The 26,677-nt window shown below is 48.0% G+C and overlaps 9 protein-coding genes across 9 annotated transcripts; 6 read left to right on the top strand and 3 right to left on the bottom strand.

The window, feature by feature from the left end:
- Positions 1-1,245: 1,245 nt before the first annotated feature.
- On the top strand, positions 1,246-2,257 carry J3458_016178 (uncharacterized protein; the record flags this gene model as incomplete). The annotated part of the gene is made up of 3 exons (XM_066120930.1): positions 1,246-1,657; positions 1,743-1,942; positions 2,000-2,257. The coding sequence occupies 3 exons, from the start codon at positions 1,246-1,248 to the stop codon at positions 2,255-2,257; spliced, it is 870 nt and encodes a 289-aa protein (XP_065974055.1).
- A 16-nt stretch (positions 2,258-2,273) lies between these two features.
- On the bottom strand, positions 2,274-3,369 carry J3458_016179 (uncharacterized protein; the record flags this gene model as incomplete). The annotated part of the gene is made up of 2 exons (XM_007815136.2): positions 2,274-3,042; positions 3,104-3,369. 2 exons carry the CDS (start codon positions 3,367-3,369, stop codon positions 2,274-2,276), a joined length of 1,035 nt encoding a protein of 344 aa, XP_007813327.2.
- A 243-nt stretch (positions 3,370-3,612) lies between these two features.
- Positions 3,613-5,597, bottom strand: J3458_016180 (uncharacterized protein; the record flags this gene model as incomplete). Its single annotated transcript, XM_007815135.2, has 2 exons — positions 3,613-4,644; positions 4,719-5,597. 2 exons carry the CDS (start codon positions 5,595-5,597, stop codon positions 3,613-3,615), a joined length of 1,911 nt encoding a protein of 636 aa, XP_007813326.2.
- Positions 5,598-6,684: 1,087 nt separating this feature from the next.
- On the top strand, positions 6,685-7,561 carry J3458_016181 (putative secondary metabolism biosynthetic enzyme; the record flags this gene model as incomplete). Its single annotated transcript, XM_007815134.2, has 2 exons — positions 6,685-7,273; positions 7,332-7,561. The coding sequence occupies 2 exons, from the start codon at positions 6,685-6,687 to the stop codon at positions 7,526-7,528; spliced, it is 786 nt and encodes a 261-aa protein (XP_007813325.2). The 3' UTR covers positions 7,529-7,561.
- A 388-nt stretch (positions 7,562-7,949) lies between these two features.
- Positions 7,950-9,454, top strand: CAT1_3 (catalase A; the record flags this gene model as incomplete). The annotated part of the gene is made up of 2 exons (XM_007815133.2): positions 7,950-8,135; positions 8,210-9,454. 2 exons carry the CDS (start codon positions 7,950-7,952, stop codon positions 9,452-9,454), a joined length of 1,431 nt encoding a protein of 476 aa, XP_007813324.2.
- Positions 9,455-10,730: 1,276 nt separating this feature from the next.
- On the top strand, positions 10,731-12,861 carry J3458_016183 (uncharacterized protein; the record flags this gene model as incomplete). Its single annotated transcript, XM_066120931.1, has 8 exons — positions 10,731-11,143; positions 11,201-11,453; positions 11,523-11,634; positions 11,709-11,800; positions 11,864-12,187; positions 12,278-12,388; positions 12,465-12,625; positions 12,699-12,861. The coding sequence occupies 8 exons, from the start codon at positions 10,731-10,733 to the stop codon at positions 12,859-12,861; spliced, it is 1,629 nt and encodes a 542-aa protein (XP_065974056.1).
- A 1,030-nt stretch (positions 12,862-13,891) lies between these two features.
- J3458_016184 (Nonribosomal peptide synthetase) lies at positions 13,892-17,877 on the bottom strand (the record flags this gene model as incomplete). Its single annotated transcript, XM_007815131.2, has 2 exons — positions 13,892-17,314; positions 17,377-17,877. 2 exons carry the CDS (start codon positions 17,875-17,877, stop codon positions 13,892-13,894), a joined length of 3,924 nt encoding a protein of 1,307 aa, XP_007813322.2.
- Positions 17,878-18,329: 452 nt separating this feature from the next.
- On the top strand, positions 18,330-19,466 carry J3458_016185 (uncharacterized protein; the record flags this gene model as incomplete). Its single annotated transcript, XM_007815130.2, has 1 exon — positions 18,330-19,466. One exon carries the CDS (start codon positions 18,330-18,332, stop codon positions 19,464-19,466), a length of 1,137 nt encoding a protein of 378 aa, XP_007813321.1.
- A 2,744-nt stretch (positions 19,467-22,210) lies between these two features.
- Positions 22,211-26,620, top strand: J3458_016186 (Nonribosomal peptide synthetase; the record flags this gene model as incomplete). Its single annotated transcript, XM_007815129.2, has 1 exon — positions 22,211-26,620. The coding sequence occupies one exon, from the start codon at positions 22,211-22,213 to the stop codon at positions 26,618-26,620; it is 4,410 nt and encodes a 1,469-aa protein (XP_007813320.2).
- Positions 26,621-26,677: the final 57 nt, after the last annotated feature.

Below are 26,677 nucleotides of genomic sequence, written 5' to 3' on the forward strand. Positions count from 1 at the left end.
GTTGAAACTTGACCCTGATTGCAACGCTCACAGGGACAAACCAGCATAATATTTGCAGAGCTGACACTCGTTCCTAGGACGATGAATATGACCGTATGGTCTCGTGTTTAATACGGATGTATTTGGACTATTTTACAAATTGTTGATATTGACAACAGCTATGCGGATCGGGGAGCTGACTCGGGTTACATTGGATAATAAAGCTGGTGCAGCTGAGTAAAACTTCTTAGTCTCCGGAACTCCAGCTGCGATCTGGCCGGCCACAGAACTCCCGAGCATACAGTTTATACACCATGCTGAAATGATTACTGCAGCTACTTGCCGAGTGGTTGCAAATAGAGTCCATCTGCTGGATACGTTCCCGTGGCGTATTTTCGCGGAGTGGATATTTGCACGGAGGTCAGTTTGCTACCAATGTACATAAAATTTTGACCTTTCCGAAATAGCAAAAGGCTGCTGTATTCGAACATTATGTCCGGGACGACAATTGGTATGTCCAGCTCAAAACCTCAAGCACAATGCCTGACTGCAGAAGCGACTCCAAGCTTATCCGTCTTCAGAATCAGCTCGTCTCGGATGGTTTGCTTTGTCGGATTTGCCGTTTGTCCTAGAGGCAATCATACAGTTTGACGTGATGTGCAAGGCTGTAGATAACACAATTACCCTCAATGACGCCTGAAAGTCTAGGAAACCCGTATAAGCACAATCTTACAGGGCTGTAAGTTGCATGTTTCCAGAGCCTAGACTGGATTTCGGTCGGGCTGACCGCGCCTTAGGTGTCGCAAATAATATCTGCTCTGGATTGATTTCGTAGATAAATATCAACCAATTCAACAGTAAACCCAATGCTGTTGCAACCAAAGTGGTTCTTGACAAAAAGAAACTAGGGCGCTCGACAAAGTTGTTCTGCAGCACCAGCCGCGTCTTAAGGAACATTCTGTCGGAGACCTTGCTCATCAGTGTCGAATTGCCGGCGATGGAAGCAACGCAACACGAAGAAGTTATAGTTCATTTCAGAGAGTCTACAGGGCCAACAAGTTCCCCAAGACTGACGAGTTGGAAATATTCTTGAAGTGACTCAAATGTCAACTTAGTGAGCTGATATTTACATATAATAGTACTTTTTCGTCGTAATATCATGCCAAAATAATTCAAGGCATCTATCTACTGGCTTCTGCTGTCGTCACAACTTATTTCGCCAAGCTCATAGTTGCTTCATTTGTTTTCCATCTCCCAAACAGAAAAATGACGGTTCTACTAACTGGAGGACGTGGCAAGACGGCCAGCCACATTGCTGCTCTCCTCGATGCGGCTAACTTGCCTTTCGTCATAGCGTCTCGCTCCTGCAGTCCCGACTCGAAGTATCGCCAATTGCGCTTCGATTGGCTAGATAATACAACCTATGACAATGTCCTGTCTCCCAAAGATGGAATGCAGCCAATTTCAGCTGTTTGGCTAGTTCCTCCTCCGATAGCCGACTTGGCTCCGCCTGTCAACGACTTCATCGACCATGCCCGCCTCAAAGATGTCAAGAGATTCGTGCTGCTAAGCGCAAGCATGTTAGAACGAGGCGCTCCTGCTATGGGACAGATTCATGAGCACCTGGCTTCCATGGAGGGAATAAGTTACACCGTATTAAGGCCAACATGGTTCATGGGTATGATCTAGCCCACTTGATCTATTTTTTTTTCTTTTTTTTTTTTGCGTGCATGTCGCACTAAGTCATGTTATTTGAATTGCAGAAAATTTCTCCTCTCCACATGAATTCCAGTGCAAGGCGATTAGGAAGGAAGACAAGATATACTCGGCAGCGGAAAATGGCAAAGTCCCATTCATCTCGGTGGTCGACATTGCCCGAGTCGCATTTCGTGCACTGAAGGGAGATCTGGAAGAAAATACTGACCCTATTCTTCTCGGACCTGAGCTGCTCACTTACGATGATGTAAGTGCATGCAAAAGCCTGAGAGATGCATCCCCAGGTACTAACAAACGAGTCAAGGTCGCCGAGACTCTTTCGAAGCTGCTGAATAGAAAGATAAACCATGTCAGGCTCGGAGAATCGGCGCTCGCCGAGAAAATGCACGAGTACGGTATGCCGCTCGAGGATGCACAGATGCACGCTTCAATGGACTTGATAGTCAAGGCAGGCGGGGAAGAAAGACTCAATAAGACAGTACTTGAACTGACTGGTACAATGCCTCGTACGTTCCAAGAATTTGCTTCAAGGGAGAAAGACATCTGGCTATCGAAGAATTAATTACATACATGAAGAATTAGCTTAGTTTCAGGTCATAAATTGCAACATCGCACTTCTCACTTGTCCAAGCCGTTTCATCTTTCAGTCCAGCCGCCGCGAATAACTCCCTACGCTCCGAGGCGTCGTACTTGTAGCTACACCCGAAACGAACTTTTTCGTCCTTCCTGACGACTATGTCATTCAGCAAGGGTCCCAACTTGATGTCCTTTGAACGTGGAATCAGTGACGCCTCATGTCTTCCCAGGGCAAAGTTCCATTGACTGAGATAGTACCAGTCCTCTGGGTCCAGGTTGCAAGACGACTGTCGGCCGTTGACTCCATTCTTAGACTTCACCTGGAAAAGCGTGTTCGCATAGGTGAGAGCCTGCAATGCAAATGGCACAACTCCGTCGCTCGTGTACGCCCTCAAAACCTGAGTTGGCACCTTGCAGCTGTCTAGGCTCATGAGGATGGCGCTTTGAGCTCTTGACTTGCCTTGCAAAGCATTCTTTGCAATGTTGTGCAAAAACGTTGCGGCATTCTGCCGTGAGAAATTACCAATTGTGAGCCCGAGCAGCAGTACGCAGTGTGGCAAGTCGCAAATTCCCGGTGTCTCATTAATCCAACGCAGCCCGTCTTCAAATGTCCCATACAGTCCAGTGAAACGGACATGGCGGAATTTGTTGGTTGGAATAGAGTTGAGCGTGGAGGCTAGCTGTGAAGCGCTGAGATCAAGCGCAAAATAAGCCACGTTTTTATGCTGAGCTTCTAGAGCTTCGAGAAGGTACGTCACTTTTTCGAGATTTCTTGACATTTATTGCCTGTAAGTGTTGTTCCGTATCGAGAGAAGATATTAAATTCACTTACGCGCTACCGAGATCCAGGATGACACTATTTTCCGCAATAGACCTTGCCATGTCATCTCCTCTTTCCTTCAAAATTTGAATTTCTTGTTGCCGGGGATAGAAATCAGGCTGGCGAGAATGATGATTCCAGTGCTCCAGACCTTCATTCGTATAGAAGAGTTGAGCAGGGAGAGTTTTTGGGTCGTTGCTGAAGCCTTTCAATACCTGGTCGGTAAGTGAGTCTTCAAAATGAGAGGAACGAATATCAATGACTCGAGGAACAGCCATGGTGTAAGTGCAAGGAGGATTCGGATATACTTAGTTAAAGTTGGCAAGTTCGAACGCTACGGTATGGGAGAGGTTAGATATAAATAGCTTAGGTGTATTGGTGATAAAAGTTTTTCAACATTTCCCTCGTCATACCCGCACATTGTGGATTCGGACTTGATATCCCAAATCGGTGCTCTTTTGGGACGAAATCCGAGAGTTATTTCGGTGATGTTCTATATTTTCAAGATGAATCTATTATATCTATCTGCTGTATTGGAGGAGAAAATTATCCAGTGTCCATCTCCCCGAGAGTCGGAGCAGCTCACTAACCCGAGCCACTAGGCCACGAGACCTCCTGCACATTCCTTCCGTATCCCAAGCTTCACTTCCTACCCCAAGTCTAGTGATGAATAATTCGTCCGGGTCCCATCTTGCTTTAATAGAGGCGAGGCGCTTGTAGTTTGTGCCCCAGTATCTGTTCTGAAAGTCCTTCTCCGAGGGATCACCCAAATTACGATACGATACCTTATTATTGGGTTCCAGTGAGTACAGAATGGGCATATCATGTGAGTGAAGGGTTTCTAATGCGGCCAGCTTCCCCTGGTTTGACGGTTCGACCGCTCGTACCAAAGTGACCAATTGGGCTGCAGAGCGCCAATTTGGATGAAGGGGGATATCGATATCGCTGTTATCCATAACACGACCACCAAGATTACTAGTGAAAAGAATATCATTTGGCCCCAGTTTCAAGTTGGACAAGTTCTTTGCAATCAGAGGTGGACCATTGGCAGAATTGAAAAGTCCATCAGAGATCAGGACGGACCCTTGTACAATCCCGTACTGCGGTGGATAAACATCTGGCCTAAGTCGGACCTCGGAACTTGCCTTTTTCTGCACCCGAGTAGCCAAGTTTGTCGAAATTTGATGATTCCCCAGAGGCCTGATTTGTGACTTGAGCAATTCATTCACGTATGATTCGTCGGTCGTGTTCGCAAAGTGGAATTCCAAGGTGGCCTGGACTGAACCTTGGTTCGGACCCATTACGACGATCTGACCGGGAAAGCCTTGCTGGTTGAAAAACCGCAAGAGGCGTAGAAGCTCACTGACTCCTTCAGTCCAAAATTGACTGTTTGTGAGAGACGTCGAGATGCTAATGGCGGCGACCGTAATAGGATCATCAGGATACACGCGAACTGTAGCTTGAGCAACAACCCCAAAGGTACCTCCGCCTCCTCCTTTCAAAGCCCAGAATAAGTCTTGATTCTGATTTTCGTTTGCTGAAACCAGCTCACCCTGAGAATCCTTGTTAGCATCACAGTGACTAAATGGAGAAGATGAAAGGCGAGACACGGGGGGAAAACGCATACATCGGCAGTCACCACTTGATATTCCAAGACATTGTCCACTGCAAGGCCTTTTGTGAAGCTGTGGAAGCTCGACACGCCGCCGCCTTGCAAGAATCCGCCCACAGCACCAACAGTTGGACATTCGCCTCCAACAATGGTGTAGTCGTTCTTCACACCGTCGCTATACACTTCCCAATGCATGACTCCAGCACCCAACGTAACCGCCGGCCCGGAGCCTTTAGCAGCGGAACATTGAGAAACAAAGTTGTCATGATAGGTGATTCCTTTGAGCAGATTGGTATGTATTTGGAATGAGTCGGGAGAACTCGACCGTCCAGCGCAGTCATGGCCACTATTCTTCACCACAAGACGAAGACTGTGCTTTTTGGCGAATCTGACGGCAGACTGAATCTGAGCAATAGATTGAACCGTTACCGAATACAGAGGAAGTCTGCCTTGGTGACATGCCGATTGTTGAGATTCCCCGCGGGACGTCACAACATGGCAAACCTCCTCAACGAGACCATTGCTCTCCCATACCCAGTCTTGTAGTGTTGCTTCATGCCAGGGAATGAGCTCATTAGCTTTCTTGCACTCCATCACTGTATGGGGAATCGGGAGGGACTCACCAGGGTTAGAGGCTCGCCATCCGCTGTCGCTTGCCAGGCTTGACAAATCCGTACAAGCAGCAGCGTCATACTCTGGGCCATGACATACAGAGGCCACGGGTCGAATCCTGGCCAGGTTTCCTCCAGTCGACTTGTTGAAGACGTCCCATTCATCTGCACTCGGCCAGCATGGTTCTGAGGGTCGGCATCGGCATTGGTGCTGGTTCGGCTGCGCCCGAAAGACTGCAACGCCCAGAGCCAAGGCGGCTACGGGTGCGAATAGATGAAACATCAACGTCTAATCAGTATGTTACCTGTAGTAAGCAACATGCGATCATGAAGTGTGAGTAGTTGTGTGATGAGTGTAGGTTATTTTGCCTTGCAAAGGTCCAGACGCGCTTTGTGAAAGTTCTTGAACACGTCATAGAATATAGATCCGGGAATGAAAATAGACGTCGCAGTTGTGGCGTAACCGTGTAGCCAAATAGTAGTCATGAAGAAAGGAAAAGATAGTAGTGTGTAATAGCAGCTTTCTCATTACCCGTAATCCGACAATGACTAAAATGGTGATTTCTTGCCTAAAAAATATTGTATAAATGGTATGTCGATTGCGACAAGTTGCTATGCTTACCTTTTGGTTCGTAAATTCTGATTGCTAAGAACTTTTGCGTTTTTTAGACATCCGTAACGATGTTCCATGGTCATTTCTAGCTGCACTTCCGCCACTCGCTACAATCAAGGACTCATATTGTCCGATGACTAAAGAAAACGTTAATGAGAAACGACAGGTGTTTGCACAAAATGACAGCACTGATACTTGTCGAAGGATTGCGCACAGAATATTTGAGTGTGACGTGCATAATAAATTGGCTCGCTGAGTTTAAGCTTATTTTTTTCTTTTTTTTTTTTGGAATGGATACACAGCCCTGGCGCTATATACATACACTCCCCCCCGGCCTGATGTTCGAAAAGTCGGCAAAGTCCTTATACGCCTTCCCTCTCAGCACTCAGCTCTATCTGATGATTCAGGCTTAAGCGCTTCGAGCCGAGTAAGCGCACTTATAAAAGATGTAGTCGCTGACGGGTAACGTTGCTGTTCTGTGTGCCACATTCGTTGATTTTTATCAACGGGATGGGGCCAACACACGCCACAACCACGTCGGGTGGAGTGAACCGGAATAGTAGTTGCGAGTAGTTGTGACGTTGAAACTCTCTGAAAACTGGCGGCCGGCAGCAACTTCCGGTCATGATGGTGAGCTGTAGTTGCTGAAAATGGGCAAAGCTTTCCTTTATCAGTGGCTATGAGTCGGTAGAAAATATAGCCTGAGCCCTCTTAGTTTCGAACCTGTACAGCCCCCTATATCACGTTTTCCCACATCATGGCATCCCTAACTGCCAAGATATTCGCCATCACAGGTGGCGCCTCCGGCATTGGCGCCGCGACCTGTCGATTGCTGGCTGCACGCGGAGCTGGCGTCATCTGCGTCGCCGATGTGTCCAGCACCAACTTCGACTCTCTGCAGAAGTCCATTGCGGGAATCAACGCGCTCACTTTGGTCCAATGCACAGTACTGGATGTCACCTCTTCGGGAGATGTCAATCAGTGGCTGAGAGACATTGTCTCCTGCCATGGCAACCTGCATGGCGCTGCCAATATTGCTGGCGTCGCACAGGGAGCCGGTCTGCGCACGACGCCAACCATCCTCGCAGAGACAGATGCAGATTGGAGTCGCATTCTCAAAGTCAACCTTGACGGCGTCTTTTACTGCACGCGCGCCCAAGTCGGGGCGATGAAGGACTTGCCGCATGGGAACCGCAGCATCGTCAACGTGGCCAGCATCGCGGCCTTTTCTCACATGCCCGACGTCTATGCCTACAGCACATCCAAGCAGGCTTGTGCGCATTTCACTGCATGCGTCGCTGCTGATGTGTTTCCCCTGGGCATTCGGGTGAATTGTGTCTCGCCAGGTAAACCCGAAGCCCCTTGTCACTTTTGACCAGGTCGCCCACATCTAACGGGAAACAGGAATCACAAACACGCCGCTATTGCCCCAGTTCGAGCCTAACGCAAAGACCCTGGACGAGATCCAGGCCTTGTACGCCAGCCAAGGCCTTACAATGTGTGGAGCTGATGAAGTGGCGCGGACGATTGTGTGGTTGCTCAGCGAAGACTCTCACCCGGTCTATGGAGCCAACATCAATGTCGGCGCAGGCGTTCCGTAGTGTATGACACTTTCAGCCTAGATGATAGTTTACAGCCTGAATATATGAAGTATTTGGTGAATCCATCCACTGGACAAGAATGCACATTCTCTCAATCGCCGTGATATCAAAGTCTGGCGGTAGACAGACAGAGCGACGTTCACAAATGAATTATTGAACCCCTGTTTGCACATGTCTTCTTCTTTTAGACAGCGTACCTTGTGTAAACTGGTCGATTGAGAAACCCAAGATTTTCTCAATCAAGGCTTATGGCGCTACCCGCCTCCAATTTGCCGCTGGTTCGAAATATATCTCATCCATCCCCCAAAAGCCCCAGCAACAGAGCATTGGGGTGGCTCCTGTGCGTTTGATGAAGCTCGGATTTGCTCTCAACTCACCATTCCTTTTCAAGTTTTCCTGATCGCGGCTGCACACGTCACCCATGGCTCACAACTCTTCTCCTGAGACCAACGGGTCTCACGACGCGAGTGTCAAGGACTGTCGAGGTCCTCAGAGTAATCCGGGTCTGAACTATAATCTGCTCGATAAGCTGGCGCAATTCAATCGCGAAAAGATTCCTGAAAGAGCAGTCCATGCCCGAGGCGCAGGCGCGTATGGAGAGTTTGAGGTAAGCAACACATGGCAACATGCGACATTGAATGGTTTGAGCGGCTTTCTGACATTCTTTCCTCAACCATTTAGGTCACAGATGACATCTCCGACATTTGCGATGTCGACATGCTTCTTGGGGTCGGCAAGAAGACACCATGTGTTGTTCGCTTCTCAACAACGGCTCTGGAACGAGGCTCCGCAGAGGCAGTCAGAGACGTCAAAGGGCTGGCCGTCAAGTTCTTCACTCAGCAAGGAAACTGGGACTGGGTTTGCTTGAATATTCCCATGTTTTTTATTCGCGATCCGATCAAGTTTCCCGATCTCGTCCACGCCCAAAGACCCGACCCCAAGACGAACCTCACAAACCCGAGCAACTGGTGGGAATTCGTCTGCAACAATCACGAGACTCTGCACATGGTTATGTTCCAGTTCAGCGATTTCGGAACCATGTTCGACTACCGCAGCATGAGCGGCTACGTGGGCCACGCATACAAATGGGTCAAACCGGACGGTTCCTGGAAATACGTCCACTGGTTCCTGTCATCCGACCAAGGTCCCAACTTCGAGCAGGGCAGCCAGACCAAAGAACTGGCTCCCAACGACCAAGAAAGCGCGACGAGAGATCTAAACGAGAGCCTTGAACGTGGTGAATGTCCTAGCTGGACAGCCAACGTGCAGGTCATTGACCCAGAAGATGCTCACAAGCTGCCGTTCAATATTCTAGACGTGACAAAGCACTGGAACCTAGGCAACTACCCGCCCGACATCCCCGTCATCCCGTCAAGGCGTTTCGGCAAGTTGACCTTGAAGCAAGGCCCAAAGGATTACTTCCAGGAGATTGAGCAGCTAGCTTTTTCGCCTTCGCATCTCGTCCCTGGCGTCGAGCCCTCGGAAGATCCCATGCTGCAGGCACGTCTTTTTGCCTATCCGGACGCGCAGAGGCATCGACTGGGTCCGCATAATCTCGAGATGCCGGCGAACAAGCCCAGACAGGCTGTGGACGACGCCAAGGCCAAGGAATCGGTTCGTCCAGAACCAAAGAGCCAGGAACACTCGGCATGGGTTTCTGAAACGACCTCGAGCGAATGGTCGCAGCCAAATGAGCTGGACTACAAGTTCCCCAGGGAATTTTGGAAGTCTCTGCCACGCTTGCGAAGCGAAGAGTTTCAGAATAACGTGGTTGTCAACATTGCCGAGTCTGTGTCGCGGACACCTACTGCTCTGAGACGGAAAGTATACCGTACCCTGGGCTTAGTTGCCTCGGACCTAGCCGAGAGGGTTGAGAAAATGACGGAAGAGTTGGTGATGGAAACCGAAAAAAAAGCTAAACTGTAATTGTCTTCCTGGCAGCTTTTCTGCCCTTGGCAGTTTACCACTCTTGCAGGTCAATTATGGAGAGAATTATGGGTGTACAGCATTTCATTTTTGTCAATCTCAATTCATTTTCTAAAATTCATACCATTATGTTAACACAAAGATCTAGTTTGCATGTACAGGTTGCGCCGTTATTCCATGTATTCTTTATGACTGCGTAGGAATGCTACGTTTAGCCAGTTTCAGTTGCGCTCTATAAGGGGTCCAAACGCTATTTGTTGAACATAGACGTATTATAAAATCCGTTTGTCGAAATTAAATGAGACAAAAGAAGAGCAGGCCCGACGATAAGGTTCCTGCGTGGCAACTATGGCCGGGCGAATGGAAATTTGCAAACATCAGACTGGCCAGGCCTCGAAGCTCCGGGCCGGGAAGAGCGGAGTCTACAACCTTCGGCGAAGCCCGTGATGCATATAAAGTAATTTTCACTCTTCCGTTATCCGCCTTCTTCCTGGCAAGCCTGAGATTTCTCGGGGTCAGCGGAGCTTGTCCATCCACATATGATGTGCCGGTTTAAATCGAGGCACGTAAGAAATTATTTGTCGCTTATGTTAGGCAATTCAGACTGTTAAAGTGTGACGAAATGGTCTTTTGAGCTGTGACCACTGGACCTTCGTCTGGATGAAGCAAGCATGGAAAGCATTGGTCGGGAAAGCGGAGCTTTGCCTGTGTGCTGCATTACAAAGAAATAACACAGGCGATCAAGTGCCAGCGGTGGGCTCATTTGTGACTTTGCTTATTTTAAATGATAAACGAGGCCGTCCATAAGCCTCTAATTAGTTTTCTCTAATGTTTTCTCCGATAACTGGTTAATGAGATTATGGTTTGAGTTATTGACGTGTAAATACATCGTGATAGCTGCCGCCGACCTCCCAGCAGCCTCAGTCAACCCGGTAAAACAAGCACCAAATTCAACAACTACCATAGACCTAATAGCAGCAGGAATCAACTCCGTCATTTTACTCACCTGCCCGGCCCTCGCCGCTTTCCCAGCTCCGGGGTTAATATCTTGTTGGCATCAGCGTCTTGTACTCATAAGCAGAATAGTACGTGCTTCGGGGAATATCATTTGGGAGGCTGGGATTCTCTGATGAAGAACCACCTGTACGGCCCACTGTACTCACCATATCCCTTCCTCTTTCATCTTCCTCTTTCCTCTCCTTTCCATTCTTAAAAACCAACAGCTAGCTCACACTTTGATAAAGTTTTCACTGCTTAATTGTCTAACGAGCCACTCATGGAGAACAATTTTACGACAGCATCTACTGTCTCCATCAGTGAGAGCGGCCTGATATGGCAGCGGCTGTCTCAGCTTCAACAAGCCTCATGGGCTTTGATCATATTCACCACATGTGTCGCTGTGCTTCTCCCTGCCGTTATTACCGCCGTCTATAGATTATATTTCCACCCTCTACGAAACGTTCCAGGACCCAAACTCGCAGCCTTGACGAACTTTTATGCATTCTACTGGAACTGGATACGAGATGAAGGATACTCCAGGCGCTTCAGCGCTTTACACAAGTATTACAGTAAGATTCTCTCTCTTCCAGCCACACGCATTATCCAAGTGTACTCAAAAGTATCAGATTCTCCCATCATTCGCATTGGCCCAAACTCTGTGCACACAAACCAGCCGGATGATTTTGATGTGTAAGGAAGCAGTCGAGACCTCAATCTACTGACAGATTTAGACGCTGATTCAAACAGAATATTCAAAGTTGGGTCGAAATGGAAAAAGGACAACTCATTTTACAAGTACTTTAATGGTTTGGACGCCATGATTGATCCAGCGCAGTACCGTACCTATCGCTCGCATCTGGCGCCATTATATGCACAACGAGCAGTCAATGACTTGGCACCAAAGCTTCACAAAGACCTGCTGTCATCTGCTGCGAAAATGGAGAAGAGCATGAAAACTAGCGAGGCGGTGAACATGGTAAAGGTCTTGCGAACATTGAGCGTGAGTTGCAAGCCAAGTAATCGCACCGAATACAATATCCACAGACACCATCTGATAGTAGCTTGCTAGACTTCTATGATTCTCCACAATCTGTATTCCCATGACATCTCGCTCATCGAATATGACGGATACCATCCTTTTCTGGAAGCATTTGAGCAGCTCATGACCCAAAGTTGGCTGTGTAAGATTTGTCAACCCTCCATCATTCACAGTTCTAGCTGACCGAGGATCTTCGCTTGGTTTCTCATTCTGCAGTCGTCAGCTATCCCCTGCCAGCCATGTTATTAGGGTTCATCCCGGGGACTAGTTTCGCAAAGTTCAACTCCTCATACACGACTTTTATGAAGGTGTGTCAACGCCCGAGAGGGATTAGATACGATGAGGAAAATCACTAACGGCTCCGCATATAGTATTGTAAAGGCTGGAACGACGAAGATATGCGCATACAACGGTTGACGGAGAACCAGGAATTGCGCGATTCCCATATGAAGCGTTACCTTGCAATGAATAGCAATGATTGGGCAAAGGACAACGTTGTGCCGAATCCTTTGAATGACATTTTTAATTTTGTTGCAGGCGGTAGCGACACGACTTCATATACGCTCGCTTGTGCATTCTTCTACATCCTCTCGTCGCCAGAGATTTACGCCAAGCTCGTCAAAGAGTTGGATGAAAATGTCGCATTTATACGGGATACATTTGATTACAACAAGATTCAAAACCTTTCATATCTGGTACGTATCGAAAATCATGCTTTTCTTTTCCAACCCTACTTCACGTCGTTGAACCAAGTTGGAATTGAACGAGCTAACCACATGATATAGAACGCCGTCATTAAGGAGACTCTTCGTATTTCTGTCCCAGTTCCAGGTTGTTTGCCCCGAATTGTGCCTGAGAGTGGCACGACTCTAGGTTCTGTTTACCTTCCTGCTGGTGTGAGTTTTTATTTATCCCATCCTTCGTTTTGCCCCCTGGGCTCCAACAGTGCGCTGATGATGACCTTGCAATCAGACGGCTGTTTCCATTTCTCAGCAATCCATCAGCTTTCACGAGACAATTTTTCCCTCTCCAGAAAAGTTTATTCCCGAGAGATGGCTTGGAAATGAAGCGCAGCGACTAGACAAGTGGAATGTTGCCTTTAGCAGAGGTCCTCGCCAATGTATTGGTACAAGGTAAGCCATTCAATCTGGCATTAGGTGTTGTTACACAAAAGAGGAGCTTGTCTGACGTCGTCTTGATTTGTAGTCTGGCGTATCTCGAGCTGCGCTGTGTTCTCGCTTATTTCCTTTCTCGCTTTGAAATGGCGCTGACAGGCAACTGCGGTGATCGCCTTCGCTGGGTTGATCGCTTCGTCGCCGTGAACCTTGATGATGTCGCGGTCAAGTTACTTCGAGATCGGTGGAACTAACTCAGAACTAATAGAAGCGTTGGAGCTGGTGTCAATGAATGTCGCTGTGGAGGATGGTGTGGCTATCCCCTAAAATTGTGGCATAAAGCAATTGACTTGGGTAATGCTCGGGCTGGCTAAGGTAGAACAGAGAAGTTTCCATTTGGCATATTAATGGAATTCTAAAATAGAAGATTTTATTTGTTACACAGGAGACACCTATAGTTTTTAGATTATTATTTTGGTTATTGAATGCTTGATTCTCTTTACGCATTGGTAATAGCCTTCCAGAGTACTTATTATACACCGTTGCTGCCGAACAATCATGGAACTATCTCCTGACCAAGTGTATATGTTCTGATTACCGACAAGGTCAAAATAGACCAAGTTTTCGTTACGACGGCCTGTTATACGCGTATTTCATCGGAGATATAAGGGGGTATAATTGCTGTTCCATTAGAGCGCGTCCTTTTTGTGATAGCAAACGTTGCCAGCCACTAATATCTGAAACAAGTACATAAAGACCTGAATAGGCAAATTATAGAATTTCTTTTAGTCTCAAACAAATATGCAGCGTTTATATGTATTTCGTCTTTCTAGATTATGCGGCCGTTGCACTCAACAAGTCTCGGCATTAGAATCGACTTGCACTAGCAACCAAATACTAAGCGGAGCCGACCTGCCTCCATATAACCGTCTCAATCGAGTTATTCTTTGCAAATAGCCCCAACAACTTTTCGTCTATTGTACCTAAAACATGCAACGAGGTCAAATAGAAGCGATAGGAAGTTAGTTATTTATGTACTATTAACTCAACTAGCATAACTAAATCAGGCATGTGAAAACACAATCATCCAGTATTCAGTTCATGTTCCGTGAATAATCAATTCATAGGAAATAACTAGGAAGCTAGAAATTCTGTATATTTACGCAATAGTTCAAGTGCTAGCTGATGGAAAGTAGTAACTTGATGCAATCCAGGCTTCAGTTCCTTGAAACCTACGGATCGAAAGCCTTCGCTCAATATAACACTAGAAAATTCCTTGTTTGGTCATTCCTTGCGACTCTTGTCGAGGATATTAAGGACGTCTCCGACAACGCTAGTAGGGGTTTGGCGTACCGAGCGCAAGGCCTTCCCAAAATCGACCAAAATCTGCTGCATCTTGATCTCGTGTACCACGTTCTCATCGTAAAGTGCCGTGACCTCTAGCCTCTCTGCTTCTAGCTCACAAAACAAGTTGATGGCATAAGTTGCGTCGGCTCGGTAATTGGCATCCGACTTGGGTATTTGTAAAAAGTCGTCGGTATCCCAGTCCGCAGCGGGCTGCATGACCAGCAACGTTTGGAAAGAACAAGCATGGGCGGGGTATTCCCCCAATCTGCTAATGTTCGAAAGTCCAAATTGCTCGTATGGGATGCCCTCAGTCGCGGCGTTCTGGATCCTGTGAAGCATATCTCCCACGACGCTGTCGGTATCTAGGGTTACCCTGCACGGAATAGTTGCCACCGTTGGAATTGTCATCAGGTCAATGTTATCAACTGGTGCGTTTCTGCCGGATACCACAGTCCCGAAGAATACATCGGAAATTTTTTGATGGTGGGATTGTGTGATGGCCCACGCAAGCCTCACGTAAGTGTTTGGTGTATATTGTTTTGCGCTTGGACTGGAGACGGGCGCGGCGTATATCGCCGTTGAGTTTGGCAAGGGATGATATGCCTTGGAAGGCAAAGCTGGGAATACAGGGGCCTTGAGATCCTTCAGTACTGGGATCCAGTAGTCGGCGCAATTTGGAAGTGATGCCAGATAGCGGATGAATGGACTGACTGGTCGAGGGTCAAGCACACCTCCTTCGTAAGCTGTCCTCAACTGCATAATGATCAGGGGTAAGGTGTATCCGTCGTAGATGGAATGATGCATCATAAGGACTAGTTTTGCTGGGTTTTGCTCCCTTGGCGCAGGACGACAAAGCACCAGTTGCACCAAGGGTTTGCCAATAGCGACATCCAAGTCTTCGCACTCAGCATTCTCCGAGACTGTCCACGGGATATTGTCTCGTACAACAGTCTGTAATAAGCCATAAGAAGCGGATAGGATCATTCGTGTGCGTAGGATAGGATTGGCTTTGGCCACATCACTCCATGCTTGTTCTAACCGGCTAATATCAATGTGAGAACGCAACGGTAGTTGGAGCTTGGCAATAAATGCACTTGGATCACGCATAGTCTCCGAGATCAGGCCTTTCTGGAGTGAGGTGCATGGATAAATGTCTTCAATGGCCCTCCTTGGAAGATGGCACTGCTGAGCTGCTGCCCTGATGACGTCTTGTTTTTTGTCGATCAGCGCAAATGGTTGCAGCTTCTCGTCGTCCTCATTCTTGGTAGTTTTTATCAATTTCGCCAGGTCAGACAGCTGAGGGCTATTGAAAACGTTTTTGACTGTGAGTCTGTAGTTGTCCCTTCGAGCCATTGAGACTAGTTTCATGGCCGTGAGAGAATCCCCGCCAAGTGAGAAGAAATGATCATCAGCCCAGACTTGCTCTAGCGGCAGGTCTAATACCTCTCCAAAGTATTTTTGCAAAGCCTTTTCAACGTTAGTAGTCGGAGCGAGGTATGATCGCACAGTGGACTGATATCTTTCCAGTTGCTCTCGTGGTAGTTCGGCGGCGAGCTGGCGCAAAATCTTGCGGTTAACTTTGTCTGTGCCAGTTAGTGGAATGACGGCCAATGGAATGATTGCCGAGGGGACCATGTAGGAAGGTAAAGAGTTCTGCAATTTCGATAGTGTGGCTGGAACTTGAGAGCGAAACTCGTCAGTTGGTTCGGCAAATATGGTAGTTAAAGCGGCTTCACGGCCTCCGGTTAGGCTATCTGAGCTGGAATTATCTTCAGGCCGCACAAAGGCCATCAGCATCGGAGGCCGCGATGAGTCAGGCATTGTGATAAGCTCTGCAAGAACGGATCTTGCCCTCGGAAGGGCTAGCTTGAGATGGTGCTCGACCTCGCCAAGCTCGATGCGCTGGCCGCGAAGCTTGATTTGCGTGTTTTTACGGCAGATGAATTGAAGAGATCCATTGGCAGCGTAACGAACTAGATCACCGCTTTTGTATATTTTCACGCTCTGGTTGCAGTTGTTTCCGCGCAGTTTCCGTAGCCAACCAGGAGGCGGAATAAACGTCTCTGATGTTTGTACGGGATCATCTAGATAGCCGCGTCCCACGATTTCTCCTTCGACCATCAACTCTCCGATTGCGCCGATGGCTTGCAGTCTATCATGGCTTTCTGGGTCTACCACCCAGCAAGCACTTCCGGTTTCGTGGTTTATCGTCTTGAGATGGGATGAAGTTCCTGTAATGCACTGAATTGACATCATAGAACACTCAGTCGCTCCATAAAGATGGACCACACGAACATGGTCTACCCACTTGGAGAATTCGCTTGTTACCAATTTCTCACCACCGAGAGTTAAAGTTTGCAGTGTTGGAAAGTCTGCAGGATCTAATATTCGTGCAACTGTTGGAGTTAGACTCATATGGGTGGCTCGAAAGTGCTGGATTGCGTGTGCCAAATCGTTGGACCTCTCCGTATCCGAGGGCACGCATACACAACCACCAACAGTCAAAGTCATGAGAGTGTCGAAAATCGTGACGTCGAATGCATACGAAGCGAATTGGAAAACCCGTGACTCTTGATTGAGTCCAAGAGATTTGATGTATGTCGGCATAGCTGCAAGGAACGACGAGTGCTCGCTGACCACCCCTTTTGGCGTACCAGTCGAACCTGACGTAAATACAGCATATAGAGCCGTTCCGGGAGTCACCAAAGAGTCAGATTTTTGGAAGTCTTCCACATGCCAGTTCCTTTTTGCATCATCGTCTCCTAGTTCGACAATTAAAGGCGCCAGACTCGCCGCTAGTTTGACATGTTGAGTTGAACAAACAATTAGCTTGGCCGAAACTTTGTTGCAGATGTCGAGGAGTCTCTTATGCGGGTGCGACGGATCGAGTAGTACGAACGCGCCGCCAGCTTTCATCACCCCAAGTATGGCGACGATAGCCCATCGGGACTTCTCAAAGCAAACAGGTACAAACACCTCTGGGCAAATACCAAGTGCTGTCAGATGTTGAGCTAGGCTAGAGGATGCCTCGTCCAACCCCTTATAGCTAAGCTCACCGTCCCATGCGGATACTGCCAACGCCGACGGACTCAGTTGGCAGCGCTCACCAATCAGTTCATCAACGCGATAGCCCGGGTGATGGGCCAGTTTTGCATTCCATGAGTAAATTTGTGACTTGTCCACAGCACTTAGGAGCGAAATGTCGTCAATTTGGTCTTTATGGTTGATGATTTCGGTTATCGCTTGGTCAAGGGTATTTATGACACTGATCGCTTGGTTCTCTTGTAGAAGTGATGTCTGATACCTCACAGTTACTCTAGCGACATTTTCCTTCACTTCGAAAATGACAACAATACCAAACTGCAGAATTTTGTCAGTGCCCGGGTATTTTCACCTTGCATATTGGAAGGGGGGTTTCTTACCAGATCAAGGCCAGTCGAGCCTCTTTCTATAATATCGCTCTCTCCCTGTTGTATTCTCTCCTGATTCGGAGACAAGACACATGTGTTGAAGTAAGATGTGATCAAATCCCCTGTTTCCAGCGATAATTGGGAAACAGGGACATCTGAGGTCAGCCGTTTTTCAGCACACGCTGTTTGAAGAGTCTGAAGGATCCTCAAAATCGATGTGTCCGAAGTGAAATCAATACGGCAGGCGTTTATGTTCCTTGTTGCTCTCCCAAAACATACAGTATCCTGTCCAGTATATGCCCGGAGAACCAGACTCCAAGCTGCGCAGAACACCGCGACGACATCATTATTGCTATGCTCGTTTGCGAAAGATTGCAGTCTGTCGTGGCTATCTTTCAAAGTGGTTGAAACTGACGCCAAGCCTGGCTTGCTAGTTTCGGCATCGACTAACTCTGGGAAGCTACATGGGCTGTAGCCTTCAAGATAGGTTTTCCAGGCCGTGAAGCTCGCCATTTCAGGTCCCGTCCGGGTCATAGGCGATTGGGTAGCAAGGAGTTCGTACAATGAATAATGGGTTTAGCTGCAAATCCAACTTCTGAGGCTTTTTTATCCACAGCACCCTGGTGAAAGCAAAGAGCTTTCCCATTGTCACTGGTATAAGTAGAAGATTGGACCTTTGTGCCCAGCATGACTAGGTGGGGAAGCGTTTTGAGTTGACGGCGAAGCCGAGATCAATCTACGAAATAATCTTCTTTTTTTATACTGTTATTTTGAATGTAAGTTGAGGTGTGTAAAACTACTAGAACAGGAATTCTCACTGAAATATGACGATACTCATGGTTATAAATGCCCGCGGGCTAGGTCATCACAGAGAATCTTCCTTCGAGAAAGCAGGACAAGGTTTATTTATAGTTAGCTAGTCGCCTCGACAGAGCCCGACTAAGCTCACTCGATACTATCTCATCATGTCTACCTCGAACCTCTTCAAGTCCATTGCCTTCGGAAAAGGAGTCCTCCAACACAAGATAGTGCTCTCGCCTATGACGCGCTTTCGTGCGGACGATGATGGTGTACCACTTCCTTACGTCAAGACCTACTATTCTCAACGAGCATGTCTTCCTGGAACGTTGCTGATTACAGAAGCGGTGGCCATCAGTCCGCGAGCCAAAGGATTTCCTAACGTTCCGGGCATTTGGAGCCCCGAGCAAATAGCAAGTTGGAAAGAGGTTGTTGATGCGGTGCACTCGAAAGGCTCCTACATCTGGCTTCAATTGTGGGCAACCGGACGAGCTGCGGATGTAGACACGTTAAAAGCCAATGGTTTCGAAATCGTATCTAGCAGCGCCACGCCAGTTGGTCCAGACGAGCCGTCGCCGCGAGCTCTCACCGAGGACGAGATCACATCGTACATCGCTGATTACGTTCAGGGAGCCAAGAATGCAGTGTTTGGCGCAGGATTCGATGGGGTTGAGATCCATGGCGCCAATGGATTCCTCATCGACCAGTTCCTCCAATCTTCTTGTAATCAGCGCACAGATGGTTGGGGAGGCAGCATCGAGAAGCGCTCGAGATTTGGTCTTGAAATCACGAAGCAAGTCATTGATGCGATTGGCAGGGACCGTGTCGGTATGAAGCTTTCCACTTGGAGCACATTCCAGGGAATGGGCACAATGGAAGATCTGGTGCCTCAGTTCCATTATTTCCTCTCACACCTTGCCGAGATGGACATTGCCTATGTCCACCTCGCCAACTCCCGATGGGTTGAAGAAGAGGACCCTACCATCAGAACGCACCCAGACATTCATAATGAGACCTTTGTGCGCATGTGGGGGGACAAGAAACCGATCCTACTCGCGGGCGGCTACGACGCCGAGTCGGCTCAACGCGTCGTGGATGAGACGTACGCCAAGCAGGACAACGTCCTGGTGGTTTTTGGAAGACATTATATCTCGAATCCAGATCTCCCATTCCGGTTGAAAATGAGTATCGATCTTCAGAAGTATAATCGGGACACCTTTTATATTCCGTTCTCGGACGAGGGATACCTGGACTACCCGTACAGTGAGGAGTATTTGGCTCAAGAACAGGGGGCAACGGCATGAGCATGTAAACAGAAACACTGCATACCTCCCATACTGAGGTGTGTGGCTAGTTAATTTTGACCAATCCTAGTGGCAGCTTCTTCAATCCGGTGCAAGTAAGCTTCTATGCTTAGGAGCCGTTGCGTCCATTGATGACCCATGTGAACCGTCACTCTCTGTGGCAGACTTGTGACGCAGTTACCGTTGTATATATCATTAGCTGAGGAGCTAGGGCGATGGGAATAAAATATATCGTTCCTGTTACCCGGATTTTCCAGGTGATATATTTAGCCTTTAATGTGACCTCCTATGTAAGACTTATGTCAGACCCGGGGCACTGTAATCAAACTGCAGCTTGGGTTCTCGAGAGTAGCTAGAAACACAGCATCATCTTCATTAACCAGCGTCCCTTTGCACATTCTTCTAGATATGCTGAAAGCCGCAATAAACACCAAGCCATTGAATGGCATTATACTATTTTATCAACTTCATGAATATGGTTCGTTGAGCTTTTGAGCGCTTATTATTTAACAAGTTACCAGGTGTAATTGAGAAGTATTTATAGACATCTGAAGCAGCCCTGAGCTAATGGTAAACCGTGGACTATGTTTAGGGGATGTTGCAGACTGATATGGAAAATGGCAAGAAGAAGAAGTTCTGAAGAAAAGACGCCTACGAGCATGTTCAGTTCTCAATGTCCCCCACTTTGTTGATAAATATCAACCAAATGCGGTTACTGCGTACTCCGTTACCCGACGCCTATGTATATCCGATGTCGTATTGCATGTACCCACGGCGCCGTGTAACACTCAACGGCTGTCTCACAGCTGTAACACCATTTTCAAACTTGCAATTTGATAGGTTTTCTCTCTGCTGTGGGCAGCTTGATAAGAGCCGGTGTCCGAATCGTCATTGACCTCATTCGGTGTCCGAAATATGATCTTGAATGGAGGCAGCCCCGGATATGAGTGAAGTCTGCCACTACGCTGACATCCGTCTGTAGTAACTGTCATGAGGCCCCCGTTGAAGTCGCATGTGTTGATTCTACTAGTGTTCCGTTCTTCTTCGCTCCATGGAGTGGCTGCGAGCTATGCCCGTTATATGAACATTTGATCGAAGAGATGTCGGCCAGCCGCCCATCCCATCGCTCAGTGTGAAGCCGGATCAATGCGTCTTTCTCTTCCACAACAGGTGTGGTGATCGAAAATTTCACTTGGATTACAAAGTGTTCTGAGCCCATATGGTAGGAACTAATGCGCTTGTCTCAATCGCCATTTAGGGTATGGTAGAATCTAGCTTGTAGTCTGCCTCATAAGTAATAGAATCCTCCTTCGTAGCCCGATCTTTTCGATGATTAACTTGTGATATTTTTTTCGTGACGAGGTAGTCATTCAATCCTGCCGGATCGAATTCCATTCGCCAAGCATTTGATAGGAACAATCCCTTGATGCAATAACCCGAAACCTTTAATTGCCATTCTCTCGCGCCAGGAATTCTTTTAGAAACGAACCTCTGTTTCTTCATTCGAACGGTCGCCATTCTCACAGTTCTCGACATCTTTCCATACAAGCAGACGGACTTTATATGAAAGATGGTGAATGTACCCTAAAAATGGTAAACAAAGAAGGGGCGCTCGAGTTTTGGAGCTCAAAGCTACAAGTCGCTGAACCATGCATCCTAACACTGTCAAACCAATCTACGGCCGTACCAACCTCGTCAGCAATCGAGTCTATGACAATCGATTTGGGCGGGATAGGGCTTCCATGGAGTGAATGTGTAAATACACGCGATATTTCATCGTCGGCCATTTTCATGACAGCATGGGGTATGATCCTTCGCGCCTATACGGACTCAGATGAGGTTTGCTTTGGACATGCATTCACGGCACGACAGGGACCGATGAATGGTCATCCTGCCCTCTACAGGCCTCGGCTAAACTTACTGCCTTGTTTTCTGCAGTTTGAAGGAAAAGCGACCTTACTGGAGACTGTTCGAAAAACGCGGTTGAGCTTGGACGATGCGCAGTCAAATCAAGACGTCTCTCTGGTCGAGATTTGCAACCATATGGGCGTGAAAAATAATGCATCATTCAACACATGTATGCTTTTTTCGTCGGATGAACAAACTTCGCCCAACGCTGAACCCGATGTCCTTGCCCAAGAAGTGACCTTGATGGAAGGCTGTCCGCAGGTGAGATGGCAAAGATGTAAGAATTATGCCAGACGCGCTAACCTCTCTAGTATGATATCATTATTCACGTATCTCCTTTAAAACAATGCGTTTTGTTATATCAGAAGCACTGCTTGTCAAATGATCAAGCTGTTCATATTGCAGGCGCACTGAGAGTTGCGCTCACATCTATTATCAATTCGCCGCACCTGGCTATTCAAAAAGTAGAAATTTTCAGCCCAGTGGATGAAAATAAACTATTGCAATGGAATAAAACGGCACCAATTGCATCGGAATCTTGCCTCCATGATCTCATCAACCAGCAATGTGATTTACATCCTGATTCGCTTGCTGTTGTTGCTTGGGACGGTTCCTTCACATATAAGGAGCTTGATCGTCTCTCAAACACTCTTGCACAAAAGCTTTGCCTCGCTGAGATAGGACCAGACGTTTTCGTTGCCATTTGCGCCGATCGATGCAAGTGGATTCCAGTTGCTATGCTAGGAATCATCAAAGCAGGCGGTGCTTTTTGTGCTCTTGATCCGGCACATCCCCCTAGCCGTTTGAGGGAAATGTGCAAAGCCTTAGGGTCGAGCATGGTGATAACGACTGTGGAAGATGCCAAGAAGGCCGATCAACTGGCATTGACTACTATCGTCCTCGGGGATGATTCGATGACAGAGTCTAATGGCACAAAGTTCAGCCCAGGACGAGCACCACCATCTAAAACACAGCCGAGCAATGCGCTTTACTCTGTGTTTACGTCAGGCTCTTCCGGAAACCCAAAAGGAGTCGTTATCGAACATCGCTCATTCGCTTCAACCGCACTAGCGTCGCTGAAGCCTCTCGATATCCGACCAGAAGACCGTATACTTCATTTCGCCTCCTATGCATTTGATCTGAGCGTTTTTGAAGTCCTCACCGCCCTCACTGCTGGAGCATCGGTAGCTATTCCGTCAGAAAAGGCGCGCATGGAGTGTTTACCTCGAGCCGCAACAGAGCTCCAGGCGACGTGGACATTTCTTACACCCACGGTAGCGCGTATGTATCAACCCAGCGATTTCCCTACCTTGAGAACAATATCGCTTGGGGGCGAGCTCGTTCAGACATCGGATATCGAATTGTGGGGATCAAAAAATCTCATTACCGGCTATAACCCTGCTGAATGCTGTCCTCTCGGCATTTCCGGCCCAGCTAACCTCTCTGAGGCCAACTTCATAGGATGGCCATTTGCTTCGCATGCGGCCTGGGTCGTGGATACTCGAGATTTTCAAAAGCTGGTGCCCGTAGGTGCCATCGGCGAGCTTATAATTGAGGGACCAGCTGTGGCAAGGTGCTATCTACACGACAAGAATAATGCGCTGCCCGATTCGCCCTTTATCACTTCCCCTCCTCAGTGGTTGACTCGTTTCCGCGGCAAGACATCGCCAGATGCCCGCCTATATCGAACGGGTGATTTAGTACGTTATGGTTGCAATGGCGCAGTGCACTACATTGGACGGAAAGACTTCCAGATAAAGATTAGGGGGCAGAGGGTAGAGCTAGGAGAAATCGAATCTCAACTACGCAACGCTTTCTCTGCTGGAAATCATCGAGTGGCCGTTGAAGCAGTGAATCTTTCCGGCTGCACCACTCTCGTCGCATTCATATCCGTGGATTCATCAGATTCTGAAACAAAGCGGGATGCTGCGCCAGCTGTGCGCTTGCAAGATATTAAACAAGAACTAGAAACTTACGTTGAAGGTGTAGTAACCAAACTACGTGGTATTCTGCCTTCTTCTATGATTCCATCTGCTTTCTTGCCTGTTACTCATATACCGGTTTCGAAAAGTGGAAAGGTCGATCACAAGCAATTGAGATCCTTGGCCTCTTCATTATCTCCAGAGGTCCTATTTCGCCCAAAGGGTGCGTCGACAAGTGGTACTTTACCAGAGACAGATGACGAGCGTCGCTTGCAAGCCCTTTTTGCACTGGTATTAGGCATATCGCCTAGCAATATCAGAGCAGATAGCGACTTCTTCCGCTTGGGCGGCGATTCCGCGCTGGCGATGAAACTCTTGGCTCTGGTTTCCCAGGAAGAGCGCTTTGATCTTACATATAGCGACATTTTCCAACATCCCAGGCTAAGAGATATGCTCAACGCATCTAGATCGAGATCGAGTTTCATGAACAATGATGACGAATCAGTTTCTACCGACTCCAGCCTTCCTCCGTTTTGTCTTGTCAAAGACGCCAACTCACTGATCGACATCGCGAGTGACCAGTGTGGTATAAACAAAGAAAGCATTGAAGACATTTATCCCTGCACCTCTACCCAGGCGAATCTCATGGCCTCAACTGTTCTAGATGAAGATCCGTGCTTGTCAATTCGATCATTCAAGTTGGAAGGCAATATTGATAAAGCTCGCCTCAAACAGGCATGGAGCATCGCGAGTAAAGGTCATCCGATACTTCGAACGCGCATCATACAGAGCAATACTGGAGCCTTTTTCCAAGTGGTAATCAAAGGAGATATCTGCTGGTCAGATTATACATATAGCGACGACTCAAATTCCCAATTCCGCCCATCTTTTGGCTTAGGGAGCCCGTCAGTCCAGCTCTGTTTTATGAAAGGGCGACTACTTGTTGCCATGCACCATGCACTTTATGATGCTTGGTCACTGCCACGGCTGCTAAATGAAGTTGATGGGGCCTATTGTCAGCTCTCAGTCCAGCGGCTGCTTCCGCTGAATTGCTATGTGAAGCATGTCGCAGAATCGTTGGACTCTGCAGCTTCATTTTGGAAAGCAGAGCTAGAGGATGCTGATCCTACGCATTTTCCCGTGCTACCCTCGGGCAAAACTGACCGGGAAACAATCCCAACAACGACGAAGTCGATCAGTACTACCATGCCCATCGATTCAGAACGCAAGAGCAACGTGGAATTCGAGCTACAGTTAGCATGGGCTATAACTTGCTATAGCTACACCAAGAATGAAGACGTAATATTCGGAGTAATTTCCTCTGGGAGAAATATCGCCCTCGATGGCGTGGACAAGATGCTCGGGCCTATCTTTGCCATCACTCCACTTCGAGTGCCCATCGATCCAGATCAGGAGGTGACAGAAGCCATAGGAGATCTGCAGTACCGCTCAGAGGAACAGGCACCGTACACTCACCTTGGTTTGCACCGAATCAGTCAACTCGGACAAGAGGCCGCAGCAGCTTGCCAGTTCCAGACATTGCTCGTCGTTGAGCCCAGTGAGCCAGAGATAAAAGGGACATGGTTTTGTGAACACGAGGTTATCTACGATTCTATAGAGCCTAGGAATCATTCATTGACGTTGAAGTGCCTAGTCAACCCCGGTTTCGTGGACATCACGGCAATTTTTCACCAGGCGATCTTGCCTGACACCCAGAAGCAAGACATGTTGCTGCGGTTCCAACACATATTCGGGCAAATCCATACTTCTGGCACTCCGGACTCTACCATATTGGATATTGATACGTCAAGCCCGCAAGATTTGAGTGGTCTTCAACATTCAAGTCTGTTTGTGAAAAACGTTGGCAGGGACTACACAACGACCAATAAGCTACATAACAGAGATATTTTCTTGTACAACTCAACGCTCAAGAGCCAGATACATCACAGCGTACACATGGTTGATAATGCTCTGGAAGAAGCGGCTCAAGCTCAAAAGTCGCCGGTTCCGACCGGCAAAAGATCTGAAAGCCAGCAGTTCGCTCAAGCATCAGAAGCAGTAAACCTCGTGGCTGAGATAGATCGATACGACCTTGTCATAACAAGTGTGCAGCAGGAAGAAATTTCAGACTCTAAAAGAAGCCCACAAGCTAAAAACATGTCTTTCAACCTGGAAGCTGGCAAACCAATTACGGTATTTCTAACTGGCGCCAGCGGTTTTATCGGAACGGAGGTGCTTCGCCAACTTCTTGAGAATCATAGCATTCGCCGTGTCATTGCCCTGGTGCGCGGTCGCTCAACGCAGGAAGTTAGAAGCCGCACAATCGATTCAGCAAAGAAGGCACTATGGTGGACCGATGGCCATGGCGAAAAGCTTGATGTGTGGCCTGGTGACCTGTCACTGCCACACTTGGGGCTGGATGCTGAGCACTGGAGCATGCTTGAAGACGGCATGACAGTTGATGCAGTTATTCATAACGGAGCTTCGGTGCACTGGTTGAAGAATTACACGGCTTTGGAAGCAACCAACGTCCGGTCGACGGCAGAACTGCTGCGTATTGCAGTAAAGACGCCTCACGTGAGATTTACATATGTCTCAAGCGGCAGATACCAGGACCCCATTGAGGAAGTCGAGAAACAGGTCGTGATGCAGTTTGCTGCAGGTGGCATTCCCTACAGTCAGACCAAGTTTGTCGCCGAATCGCTGGTCCGGCGCGCGGCCGCACGCATTCCATCTGAACACTCGAATCTCGCAGTAGCTAGCCTGGGGCTTGTGATTGGCACACCCACCGAGGGCGTTGTGAACTCGGATGACTATATCTGGCGACTGGTTGCGGCGTGTATCAAAGCAGGTGTGTGCAATGCCGATGAGCTGGATAAGTGGTTTCCGGTCTCCGATGTGGCACGTACGGCGAGTACCATAATTGATACGGTGTTGGAGCCTGTGACAACGTCTGCTCCTGTGAAACAGGTCACTGGTGGAATTACGTGGCGAGAGATTTGGAATATTGTCATGGAAATGGGCTATACTGTCGAAAGCAGGCCTGCCGTGGATTGGTTGAGAACTATTCGTCAGGATATCGAAGTTGAGCAAGAGAAACACCCTCTTTGGACGCTGGCACACATGATTGAAGGGAGCATCGACAACACAGAACCGACGTGGGCAACTAGCTGGCACGGAAACGAAGCTGCATCCGCGAGATTAAAGGGGGCTGTAAAAGGCAGCATTGCGTTTCTGGGCGAGATTGGTTTCATCCCGAAGTCTGGTCTCGAGGTCCAAGAGCAAGTACAGAAAATACAAATAGGTGCGTTTTCTAGATCATAGTTATAATCACATCAGATATACAGCTGCTAGTCGCGCACACTCGGTTAGCAAGAAGAC

The sequence above is a fragment of the Metarhizium acridum genome, assembly GCF_019434415.1.
Source record: "Metarhizium acridum strain ARSEF 324 chromosome Unknown scaffold_380, whole genome shotgun sequence".
In the NCBI taxonomy this organism is placed as follows: Eukaryota; Fungi; Ascomycota; class Sordariomycetes; order Hypocreales; family Clavicipitaceae; genus Metarhizium; species Metarhizium acridum.